At 41.5% G+C, this 13,233-nt stretch overlaps 1 protein-coding gene and 1 long non-coding RNA gene across 2 annotated transcripts; both read right to left on the bottom strand.

The window, feature by feature from the left end:
- Positions 1-296: 296 nt before the first annotated feature.
- On the bottom strand, positions 297-2,327 carry LOC133893424 (uncharacterized). The gene is made up of 5 exons (XR_009904505.1): positions 1,634-2,327; positions 1,074-1,359; positions 802-974; positions 637-697; positions 297-544 (listed from the first exon to the last, which is right to left on the bottom strand). It is a non-coding gene; the product is annotated as an uncharacterized LOC133893424 (long non-coding RNA).
- A 254-nt stretch (positions 2,328-2,581) lies between these two features.
- On the bottom strand, positions 2,582-8,195 carry LOC133891883 (pentatricopeptide repeat-containing protein At1g71490-like). The gene is made up of 2 exons (XM_062332585.1): positions 5,634-8,195; positions 2,582-2,689 (listed from the first exon to the last, which is right to left on the bottom strand). Exon 1 carries the CDS (start codon positions 8,124-8,126, stop codon positions 6,039-6,041), a length of 2,088 nt encoding a protein of 695 aa, XP_062188569.1. The 5' UTR covers positions 8,127-8,195; the 3' UTR covers positions 2,582-2,689; positions 5,634-6,038.
- Positions 8,196-13,233: the final 5,038 nt, after the last annotated feature.

Raw genomic sequence — 13,233 nt, 5'->3', positions numbered from 1 at the left:
TGTAAAAAAATGAAAACATTACTTCATTTATGAATATTTAGCAAAAAAACAACTCTTTCCAAATGCAAAGCTGAAAACACTGAAAATAAGCATACCGGTTTAGTTCTCTTTTCTTCTTAATTCTCCTTGTCATCATGAATATGCTGCAGCTTTGCATATTGTCGAACGAAGTTGTGAAATGTGGAACCCAGTGGTACATGCCCTTTCAGCATGTGGTTTGCACTCTCACTACGCTGAGTTTTGGTTTGCTTAGCATAGAATACACCTTTGAAGAATGACTTCACTCACATCTCTCTAACATGATAAATTTGATTTAAGAAGGGATTCTTCTCGAGACCATGTTCTAACAAACCCCATGCAAATTCAAATTCCTCAACAGTCAAACATCTCATTCAACATTTTTGTGGAATTTGTCCTTGAACTCTTTATTCTTTATGTACTTAGCAACCACACACACTTTAAGTATACGCAGAACATGCCACTTGCACCATCGATGTTTATTGCCAGGCCTCTCCTCAAGGATTGCAATCTCTATTGCACGACACTGATTGATATAACAAAAACACAGAACCGTATAAATCTCGTACCTAACTCTCAATAAAGACTGAAAAGTTTATTCACAAAATAGAAACTCACCGGTCAGAATTGTCTATGGCCGCTTCCCACCCATCAGTGACACAAATTCATTGAATAGCCACTGGAAAGAATCAATAGATTCATCAGTCAAAAGAACTCCACCTGACAAAATGCTTTGGAAGTGGTTTCGTAACACCAACAAACAAACCAAATGGCATGTCATACAGGTTGGTCTTGTAGGTGGTATCAAATGTTATAACATGTCCAAAATGAGGCTCCACGCTATAGACAAATACTGGGTCAGCTTCTCGTAGTTCATGGAAAAGCATTAGTGTCTTCTTGATATCACTCTCAGCCTATTCACGATTTATTTTCTAGCACAAAGACTACACACGCCCCTACATGAGTAGGAAAGGGGAGAAATCAATGCATGATAACATAATATGTAATCAGATGTTTTGTTAACACAAATTTGAAATGAAGAAAAATATACATACCCTGCAGCAACAATAAAACTCGTGTGCCAACTGATAAGGTTCAGATCCTTCCTTTTTCCAGCCCTTTTTGCTTTCTGAGTATCTCTTCTTGCCACTGAAAATACCAAACCCTACCTCCCAAGAGTATAGGTTGTAACTCATAGCCTTCATCAATAGAATCAAATTCTGTTCTGATTGCAGAATCTAATTAGTAGTGCAGTCAGTAAACTTCATCAGAGCTTTCTACTGTGCACTCTGATGACTTGGATCTGGAGGCCTATGATCAGGACTAGCATTTGTGTGGTTCCTGAAACAAAGTGCAAAATCGCTAAATGTAAAATATATGTACCCAAATTGTAAAAAAAAAATCAAAGGAATGTCCGCAGTTGTGCATCAGAGGTACATGAGCGTAGCCCCCATGGTAACAAGTACATGCTTGAACATCAAATGTACATGAGTGTACCCCCGATAATAATCTCTAAAAATAAAAACATATTTCTTCTAAAATATATTACAGACGAATTAAGCCATGGTACATGTACTCAACCATGAGGAAAATAAAATGAAAATATTATTCATACCTCTTCTTCCAATGGCCTGACTGTATGTTTATGAAATCCACCTCATCTCCAACTTCTGGCACAAAGGAAGAAGCAACATTTGTAGTTGGACCATTATTTCCACACATAGTAGGTGTGCAATAATTTGCATCAACCCTGCCCCAGTATGCACAAATAAAATTGAACATAATCTGATCAAACCCTACAGCTCAACACAAATAATAACATGAACATGAACATGAACATCCCCATATTAACTTTCACATCAGAGAACTTACCCTGCACCATCAAACCTAATTCCTTCATAGCAGTCCTCTTCAGCTTCTTGGCCTACAACAGGTACAGTTTGCACACCTATTCAGATTACGGGTATGTACTACCTCTGCAGCAAAATTTAACATTTCAGGCAATAACTCAAATTAAAGATGAAAGCTCAATCACTCAAGAAATACATCAACACTATAATGCTTCGCCAACTGGTCGACATTAATGCAAAGACTAGGTACAATCAAAACATACGCAGTGAAGCTACTTTATGTGGAGTCATTCTCAGAAATATCCTTATGACCTGACACATATGTTGGTAAATTTGAGGATACGGCACCGACAACAATTTCCTCCAAATGTTCATTACATGCTGGCTCAATCGGACAGTGTATTGGGACTTGAGTGCATGCATCAATGGGATAACTACAAAACATAAACCTAATCATACACTCTGACAAATGATAATTGTTTCAAAGGCACCATGCACTCCGACAAATGCGATATTTCTCTATGACAGACTAAACAAAACTATACTTCTGAAAAGTTAACCTTAATGCTGAAGAAAACGAAATTATTTCATCACCCAAACTCAATTGTAATAATTGTTAAATGAATGAGATTATTTCCTTCATACACTCTGCTTATGAGATATGATTTTTTATCATTATTACAACACAACTATGCAAAGTGACCCTATAATACTTGTTTGAGCCAACAAAAAGGATCATGTACCTTGATCCAAATCTAGGGAACTGACTTGTATTAAGGTCATCACCTGGAAACAATACTGGTCCACTCTCCAATCTATCCCTAAATGAAATTACAGAACCTCAATAAGCAATAAATGCAAACTCCTACTGGAACTATCAATTTACTTTGAGCAAAAAGAATCACTAACAATTCTTCATCATAACTAGTCAGAGCACAAGGGATAGGAAAACTACTCTGTGAGGTCTAGGTAGAAGAGAGCTGCAAAGAGACATTTCCGATCACAATTTGTTTACCAAAAAAAGAAACATTTAACTGAGCAGCATACCATGCCGAATCGTTAGAAAATGACTGCACCGACTGGCCAGGTCCTTGAGAAGATTGAGAGGGTACAACCTGTACGGTTGTTTCCTTTCCTCTGTGTCAACACCACAACAAAAAACTAGAACCAACCTGAAGAAAATGGACATAGCACAACGAGACAAAAGGAACACAAGCAAAACGTATCTAGACTCATTTTTGTCACCGCTGTCGTCCATGGCTCCGACCATCGTTGCTGAGGACAAGGCCCAGGGGACGAAGCCGCAATGTTAGCCACAAGTTGGAAACATCAAATCCTAGAAACCAACTGGTGATAGGCTCAGCTGCCCCGTGAGCCGAGCCATATGGCAGCTAGAGAACTCGCCTTGTATATCCACCGCCTGCATTGGTAGATTGGTCCGATGCAGCCATCATTCCCATGTATCATATGGAACGACTGAGGATGCTAAAGGTCGAAGAACTAGAACAAAATTGACCATCGTGCCTTCAAAATGACTGAGCGTCTCTCCCTCGCCACATACGCCCTCCCATGGACAAGAACCCATGCTGCAACAGGGCCACCCTCCCATTGTTTTCAAATTTTGAATGGAATGCCAGGGTCATCGGTAGAGCAATCCAATATTTGGAAAAGGAGTTGTACTAGTTACACACGGCCTAAGACGATGATCACCTCCAGGACGTACGTGTAATTAAAACTGTATACCATATGTTGCACTGCTCCTTTGTAGTCTGGCCTCCCAGCACATTCCTGCAGTCTGGCCCAAAGCTCAAAGGGGCGGTGGAGGGGATAACGGACACCCTAAGTGCCAGCCCTATATATTTCTTATTGAACCTCCTATGCATAGGCCATCCAATACAGGCCTATGTTAGATTAATCTTGTTGTTCTTTGCATTAGTTACATATTGGGTTGTGTTCATGTGTAGTTAATAGCATGTGTTAGGCAGAGTCCAAGTTTGTGGAAGTGTGTTGCATGGCGTAGAGGCTGGATCGGTAGTGCGAAGTGAGCGGATTGGCAACTAGGAGGTGAGTGCACATTTGTGTCATTGGAGCTAGCCCAAGCATGTGTTTGTGGTCAAGTGCGTGGGCGCCATGTGGAGTAGGCAACAGCTTGCGTGCAAGGAGTGGACTACATGCATTTTAGCACATTCCAATCAGTTGTGGGACTGCATGGATGTGGCCGAGTCATGGGCGCATGACGCCAGAAGGGGATCGGCTGTTAGCCACCACGCGTGTGTGCATGTCTGCATGTTTAGTTAGTGAGTTGTGTTAATTTAAAGCATGTACTTAGCATTTGGAAGATCAAGGAGAAAACAAGCAGAAAACACACTGGTGTGCGGTGCCGCAAGGAGCTTCTATACGTGTTCTTCTTCATTGTATTTTTCATGTGAGTTGTATCCACTGAGTGATCATGTGAGTGAGTGTGTAGCTGGGCCAACAATTGGTATTCAGAGCCGTGTTGACTGAATGCTCAAGATCATGCCAGGTGACAAGTCGCGAGAAGTGGTACTATTGACGTTGGTGCCGCCGTGTCGAAAGTGCCAGCAAGAGAGGGTGTTGTCACCCTCCAGTATCCCATGCTCACGGAGAGCAATTATGGGGCATGGGCGGTGAAGATGAAGATCTTCAATGCATGCATAAAGAGTGTGGATGGCAGTGGAGAGCGATGATCATGTCGATGAGAAGAGAAACCAGATGGCTCTCACCGCCATTGTCCAAGCTGTCCTGGAGGTAGTGGTGATGGCCATATTCGAGAAGGAGACGGCAAAGAAGGCTTGGGAAGCTCTCAAGATACAGGTCGGTGAAGACCACGTCAAGAAGGCCCAAGTACAAACTCTCAAGAGGGAGCTTGATGGTATGTATATCAGTGATTCGGAGAGAGTTAATAAGTTTGCCTTCAAGGTTACCACCAACGTAAACAAGATACGCTCTCTTAGTACGAAGGTGGAGGAGAGCACTGTCGTCAAGAAGCTCCTGCACTCCATCCCTGACAAGTTCCTACCCATCATCAGCACCATCGAACAATGGGGTGATGTGATGAAGATGTCACTGACAGAGGCAATTGGGTGCTTGTGGGCGTATGAGGAGTCCTCCAAGGGTCGGCGTTGTGACAAGGATGGGGAACCGTAGCTGCTGCTCACGCGCGCCGAATGGGAGGCAAAGGTTGTTGAAGAGAAGAGGAGCGACGAGGACTCCGACAGCAGCGCCAAGAAGAATGGCAAGAAGAAGAGCACTTTTGACAAGGCCGAGGTGCGTTGCTACAATTGCCAAGAGTATGGACATTACTCTTGGGAAAAGAATGCCATGAGTCGAAGAAGAATGAATCGCATCTCATCATGGAGGATGCCAACGATGAGCTCACGCTACTTTGAAGCTTGACATGGAGGTGCTCAAATAATAACAACAAAATTAGGTGGTGATTGTCACATTAATCTTATTGTTCTTTGCATTAGTTACATGTTGGGTCGTGTTCATGTGTAGTTGTAGCATGTGTTAGGCACGTGTTCATGTGTAGTTGTAGCATGTATTAGGCAGAGTCCAAGTACAAAAAAAAAGTCAAATAACACTAATATAACTACTTCAATTGATTACTAGGAAAAAAGATTCTTCTCTTTATCTACACATATTGAACAACTCCGAATTTCATTTTTCGGATCCCATATAATCAAGGGAGAAGAAACTAATTAGTAAATGGACAAATAGTAATGCACATGAAGAAGAAACTACCATATCTGAAGAAACCATTTTGCTATGGGAAACGGAAGGTTGAAATTGATTAAGGTTGCCTGACAAGAGTAATAATGATGCACAATTGACAAAAGGGAGCCAATAAGGCTGCAATTGCATTGAGCCAATAAGACGTCATTTGCCATGAGAAGTAACACTCTTTTTAGCAGACTCAAGGTCACTGCTTTACAAAGGCCAATTAAGGCAATCAATGTCTTGGTTAGAAACCTGTGGTTGTTAGTGTATGTTGAAGGGTTCATCTTCTAGCACTTTTTAGCTGCTTTGTTATGGACACTTTTTTCTTTTATCTTGATGCTTCATAGTAAAACCCTATTCCAGAGTTCATTAATAAACTCCATTTCACACAAAGATGGAACCTCTCCTTCTTGTCCTATCACTACAAGTTTATTGTATTGATTCCTCCATAGACAATATGTCCAGATCATTACAGTTAAATATATTCCTCATCTGCTCAGATAGTTCAGCCAAAACCTCGTAGATCTCCGGGGCTAGAGGGTTCGACCTATCCCCAACCAGAAAAGGAGTGAACCCATTACCAAGATCGGCCCATGCCAAACCAGGTGCTTTTGTGACACCCAAGTCTCGCATCAGTTTTCTGACTGTTGCTAGCTCATTCCAGCAACCTGCAGCCGCATACATGTTTGCAATCAGAACATAGTGCCCAGCATTCTCTGTCCTCATCTCCAAGAGCCTCCTTGCTGACCTTTCGCCAATTATTATGTTACCTCTCTCATGGCAAGCTCCAACTAATGCTGCCCACATTGTGGATGTAGCAGGGAAGGGAGTCTGATTGAGCATTTCCTCTGCCTTTTCCAATAGTCCAGCACGTGCATATAGATCAACCATGCAAGAATAGTGCTCCATCTGGGGCTTTATACCATATGAACTGACCATCTTGTCAAAAAGCTCTTCTCCTTCAGGCACAAGCCCAGAGTGGCTACATGCAGAGAGTACAGTGACCATGATTATGTCATCTGGCATGATCCCACTGTCAATCATCTGGTTGAAAATCCGCAGGGCAACTGTTCCTTTTCCTTGCATTCCATATCCTGTTATCATTGAAGTGTAGGATATCATGTCACGGTCATCCATCGTATCAAAGACATTTTGCGCTACCAAGAGCCTCCCAGACTTGGAGTACATATCTATAAGAGAGTTCCACAACAAACGATACCCTTTGAACCCGTGCTTAATAATGTGGGTGTGAAGCTCCCGCCCATGTTGCAGATTAGCAACACGGGCACAGAGTGCAAGATAGGTGACAACAGTAACATAATTAGGCTGCACATCGCTGCATACCATTTCGCGGAAAAGTCTAGAAGCCTCTTCCGCATCATCCGACAATGCAAAACCAGCTATCATCGTATTCCACGTGACCAGACCCGGGCACCTCAGCATTCTAAACAGCATGAGAGAACGCTCCATATCCTTGCACCTGGCATACATCGTGATCACCGCATTACTTACGTTCTCAATCCCATTACAGTGCATGCGGACTGCCAACCCATGTATCTCCTTCCCAAGCCTCAACCATCCTGCCCGTGAGCATGCATTCAACCCAATGACCAAAGTCACAAAATCAACCCCTGCACCGCCCTGCACCATCTCACGAATCAGCCCGATTGCTGCTCTATAATCATGCATCTGAATGAAACCGCCAGCGATCGTGTTCCATGTCACCGAGTTTACATCCGCACCCTCGGCTCGCATACTGCGAAAAAGCTCCACCGCCTCTCTCCACTGCCCAGCGGCCGCGTAGCCAGATATTATAGAGTTCCAGGACACCACATCCCTCTCACCCATTCCATCGAACACCCTGCGGGCAGCGACGAGGTCCCCGCATTTTGCGTTCATGGACACCAACGCGTTCTGGAAAAACAGATGCCCGTCCATCCCGGCGTCCGCGGCGCGCACGTGCACCGCCCTCCCAAACGCAAGGTCCCCACAGTCGGCGCAGGCGCGGAGGACGGAGGGATAAGTGAAGGCGTCCGGGAGCACGGCGTTCTCGGCCATTTCCTGGTACGCGGCCAGCGCGTGGCGCGGGAGGCCGTGGCTGAGGCAGGCTGAGATGAGGAAATTGTAGGGCTGCGGGCTCGTGGAACCGACGGCGAGGGTGGAGGCGTAGGGGAGGAGGGAGGGATGGTGGGAGTAGAGGGAGAGGAGGCGGGGAAGGAGGAGCGAGTGTTGCGAGAGGCCGAGGGAAAGGGAGAGCGCGTGGAGCTGGAGGCCGAGACGGAGGTCGGAACGGTTGTGTTGGAGGAGGGAGGCGATGGGGCGGAGGAGGAGGTGGGTGGCGGCGGCGGCGGGTGGGAGGAGGCGGCGGAGGCGGGAGAAGGCGAGGAGGGGGACGGGGAGGAGGCGGACGGCGGACGGGGTGGAGAGGGAGGAGAGGAGGGAATGCAGAGAGTCGTCGCAGTCGGCCGCGGTCGGAGTTGGCGGCGGCCGTGGTGAAAGCGCCGCCGCGGCGGACATTGCAGAGGCTTTTGAACTCGGAAGTTATGGATAGTGGCGATGTGCCCAGCCTGCCTCCGAAGATATCTAACGGAGATGGACCATGTACATTGTACAGACCAATTTGCGTTTAAGCTTGACAGAAAGCGAATTAACTAACCTTAGCACAGCCAAATGACCACATATTTACGGTTGGTGGTAAACCTGTGCTCATTACCTAGTATTTTCGCTGTTTTCTTGTTTTCATCAGGAGCACGGTTGTTTGTCTGACTGTGCGCGACATGGTACCGAGGCATGCTGGTTCATGCCGAGTTTCCTGCATAGTTTAAGATCAGGTTGGTCATGCGTGCTGTAACATTTAGTTTCCTATATAAGTACTAAGTATTTCGATTATTAATAATAACTGTATTATTATGACTAATAATTTATTTTGAAAAGTATAAATTTACTTTATAATGATAATTGGGTATTTTGGGTTTCTAAGGCTTTTTTTCAATCAAATGATATGTGCATCAAAATTAAGGATTTGTTAGTTCTAAATGTCATAAAGAAAACAAAGTACGTTTAGAATAGTATATGTTATTTTTCTTTAATCATTTCATCGTACTATAAAAAATGGCTAAGAGTAGTAACTTGATCTAGTGAGCCTAAATTTGGTTTGATGCACATTTGTAAAATTTTAGTACTAGATAGGTCATAGAAACCTATGTTGAGATGTCAAGAAGTTAAAGCTCAAAAAATTTAAATTGGATGAGCTCAGAAAAAAGTTTAACTCATCGAATGATCCGATGTTTGAAGAAATAAACAAGCGTAGCTTTATTTGGTTAGCAAGACAGAAAATAGTTGAATACATATGATAATCCGATGTATAAGTTGATGGATCACCGGATGATTTTTTTTGACACGTGCCCAAACTTGATTCATTGATGGTGTGCTGTTTGTAAGTTCAGAGATTGATTAGCATATCAGATTCTAGATAAGGAAGTTGATTCGTCCTTTTTTCTATCATTACTTGTTTGAATCCTGTTGTTTAGTCTCTATTTTTGTCTCGGTAGGAAATTGCTTGTCCTTTTCAGAATATGGGCTCTCTGATTTGGTACAGTAGCACTGTCCATGATGATATTGTGTGATATTTAAGAATTCTATTCAGGTTCTAATAACTAGATGAAAACTTAGTAAATTGTCCAATCGTTGATGTACTTAATAGAATAATTAGAGGGTAGGATCTTGATTGTCCTAGGGCCAATTGTCATTCATTTCTTGATAGCACTTTTATACACCTATTGTCCTGTTCTTGCTATACACATGTCATCAGAAAATCTTGATTACAAATTTCTGTCATTTCTTATTATCGTATTATTATTTACAACACTTGCACCTTGGTCTTATTAGGTTCACATAATAGTGGAGTAAGAAGGATTTGTCCAAACTGTGGTCAATGTCCTTCATCTTCCCTATTTCGTGATAACCGCTCGAAATTCGACTCAAATTTGTACAAAATTCATTTGCTAAAATTTGAAATTTGGAAAAAAAATGCCAGATTCTTCATTCGGTAACCCATTGAATCAGACCGGTTATCGAGCGATTTTGGCGGTAACCACTCGATTTTCTCGAATTTTTCGCATTGTCGGTAACCACTCAGTTTTATTGGTAACCACTCGGTTTTCTCAATTTATCGAGCGGTTTTCTCGACTTTTAGTGAAGTTCAACAAAAAAACCTAAAAATTGGCTCAAACTTGTAAAATCAATAACTAATTTATCTAAACATCAAATCAAGTAAAACAAAAAAAAAATTGGTTTGCTTGTAACATGGTCTACATGATAAAAGTATTTATACTCATAAAAAGTTGAAAATTGTCTGTAAGAAATTGTATTTGTTAAACCAAGTTAAATGCATAGTTTACTCTTTGCTAATACAAAAATCATGAAACTAATTTTGTTAGTAGTCTTCTTACATGATCCTATGTCTTATAAAAATACATGAACTTATGAATTAGTTATTGTAACATGCAAGATTATGTAAATGTGTTGTAACTAGATTAATTCATAACTGATACATCACACCTCCAAAATTAATGAAACCATTTTTATTAGTTTATTTATACTATGCTTTATGTAGGGAAAATAATGGTAGACATGAAAAAGTTAATTGCAGTATTGTTTCTTAACATATTCACTCTATACTTGTGAATTTTGTAAAAATTATGAAGAAATTAATAAAACTCTAAATAAAGTGAAATCAATTTTAATGATCTTCTTAAGATACGTTCTACATAAGAAAAATATGTGTTTGCATGTTAAGCTTTTTCTTAACATAAGTTAATAACTGAGCCGTACACTTCAACTTTTTTCATTTTTTTTTTCAAACTTCCTCTCTATAGAATATGATGTAAACAACATTATTTTTGTCATTTTTTCACAAAAGGTCTTAGAATTGTCTCTAGTTTTTTTAAGATTTATTTTGAATTGTTTTTATCTTTTTGAATTTTTTGAATTCAAATTCAGTTACCGTTGGTTTCTGAAACCGGACCGGAGCGGTAAGCTCAATAACTACGAATGTCGACCGGTTACCATGGATAAATTGAACCCTGTGTGTATCACTGCCCGTACGCTCAGGGCGCTTGGATTGCCAGGAACTCCAAGGTACCAGACTACCAGTGTTCTTTAATTCGCCGAAGCTATTCTTTTAGTGGTGTAGCGCTGAGAAAAAAATTAAATCTTTTCTTGTTTCCCTTCTTTTGTCCAGCGTTTGCAGGATAAGATCAAGATAGTTGCGATCATCTGGCAGACAGGCCTGTTTGGTACAGGATAAGTGTAATTCTTGAAAAAATGCAGTAATTTATCAAAAGGGTTAATGTCCGAGTTCGTAAATTTGCAGGATTCTATAAAGAAGCAGTTCGCTGGGGAGCTACTCACATATACCGATGAGTTCAACGAAGCACTGTACTGCCGCGATCATCTGTTGGCTTTTTGAGATAAGTCTGCACCATATGCTTGCCTAATATTCTTTCCTTCATTCAAAGGTTACGCGAAAAATCGGTCTATATTCTTGGGATGTTTGGTTAAGAATAGCCAGCAGAGGTAGACTAGTAGACTAAGCAACTCACGTGATGCAATTATGTGGCTTGTAGATTGTGCACGTGTTTTATTTGAAATTCTGTAGAAAAAAACCCTCCACGTCAATTGAATCTTGCAGTTTTGATCATCTTGTCAATGGATCCCACGACCCTCATGCTCTTACCTATGCAAACAAAACATTTTGCTCTCCTTCTGTCAATAATGGAAACTTATGCATTCCTTTTTAGCATAGTCAATAAAAACTAATGCATTCTTCTTTAGAATTGTTTGAAACCAAGCATCATGTTTCGTTTTCTTTGTGTAGTAAGTAAAGCAATATTGTATGCAAGATTTAAGAACCATTGTAATATAAAGGTGTTATTTAGTATCCATTGCAATGTACGGATATTATATTAGTATAGTGGCAATTATTACGTTTTTCGTCTGGATTATCGATAGGTACCGATATGAATCGGCAAGGGGATGGCCCGATCTTCACGACAGTAGGATTAAGAACAAAGGATAACTTGCTGTAGAAACAGAGGGTAACTAGCTTTATACCTGACCAAGGTTGGATGCGACCAAGCGATGGGGAGAGAGACGCCGAAACCTTGAGGACTTCGACTCGATCTCCGAACGATCGCAGAACCACAAACCAGGACTAATCCACACAAAACGGTGCAGCCTAACTGGAAACCGTAGAGCACGAAGTAGGGGACCTCAGAGAGATCTCTCACAAGCCCAAGAAGAACTCGCAAGAACAAAGGTGTGTAAGACACTCAGCAGCTCGGTTGCAATACCGTATCGGGTTCTCAAATGATCAAAAGTCCTTTTCGAGTAGCATATAGGTGATATTTATACTAGGAACAACCCTCCTAGTTGGGTATGAACTGAAGTCACCACGTTGGAAGGTGGAAGGCCAACTGGTTGAAGCATTCACGAAGTGGTCTTCAATTCCTGCGCATCTCCTGGGCTTCTGCGCAGCCTTCAGTAAAATGGTCATTACTCTCTGCTCGGAAGTCCAAATGATGAGCCGTTTGTTGGGTTGGAAAGTGGACTTGATAAGCTTTCCAATAAGTACTTATTCACCTCCAAAGGTTGCGGGATTAAGGAGTTATGGCTGCTTCTTTTGATGGTCCGAACTGTCAAGGTCAGTCTTGATGGCTTGTTGGTCCGATCCTCATGGTTCAATTGCTGTAGTTCGTCCCCACGTAGAGAAGCGTCATCATCTTTATGTGTATACCTAAGTACAACCAAAGTAGAACACTTAGGTAGTATAATATTCTCATGTATATTGAAGTTAATTTCAGCTATGAGTGAGTTCACCTCTTTTTGGAGTAGTTTTGCACGGCTACACGTAATTGGCTCTTTGTACACTTGCTTATGTGTAACTTGAGTAACCGGTGGCATGTCCTCATCAATTATATTGTTGTACTATATGTTATCATCGCTGAAACATGTTAGGTAATATTATATCTGAACAAAGCTGCTGTCGCTTGACTGATCGATGACAGACAAGGGATGAGTCAGATTAAAGAGTACAAGAAGTTAATGGCGATCAATTACTTTAACTAGTCGTCAACCGGTTCATACACGGGTAGATATACAAGTTTTCAGAATTGACAGTGTTAATAACTGATGTACTAATTTATACAATTCAAATGAAGCTATATCAAATTCAACGGAGAATCTAACCTTCACAACGATTAATAGAATTATGTTAAGTTTTATTATTTACTCTCTCTACCACTACAGAATCAATTTAGTAGGACGCCACCTATATAAACGGATCTACAAAGTTATCATTATAAAGAGTATCACAGACGACTTTGAACTAGAATCGTCTGTAACAATAAAAACGATAAAATACTCCAGTTCAGACAGTTCTGGTACTGTTCCAAACTGGAGCCGCTGGTAAAATAGTATCCTTCTTCCTTAGTTTGATGAATGTTTGAGTCTGGCACGTGTGCTCCCCAATTTGGATTGCAGACTATATTGACACAACCTGGCGGGCCGGTAGACCAACTGGGTTAAAAAACCGACGGTAACTGAGCAAAAATCGCAATAACCG

Source organism: Phragmites australis, chromosome 15 (assembly GCF_958298935.1).
Source record: "Phragmites australis chromosome 15, lpPhrAust1.1, whole genome shotgun sequence".
NCBI classification, from domain to species: Eukaryota; Viridiplantae; Streptophyta; class Magnoliopsida; order Poales; family Poaceae; genus Phragmites; species Phragmites australis.
Note: the sequence above shows the minus strand (reverse complement) of the source record. Positions and strands in the feature narration are given on the sequence as shown.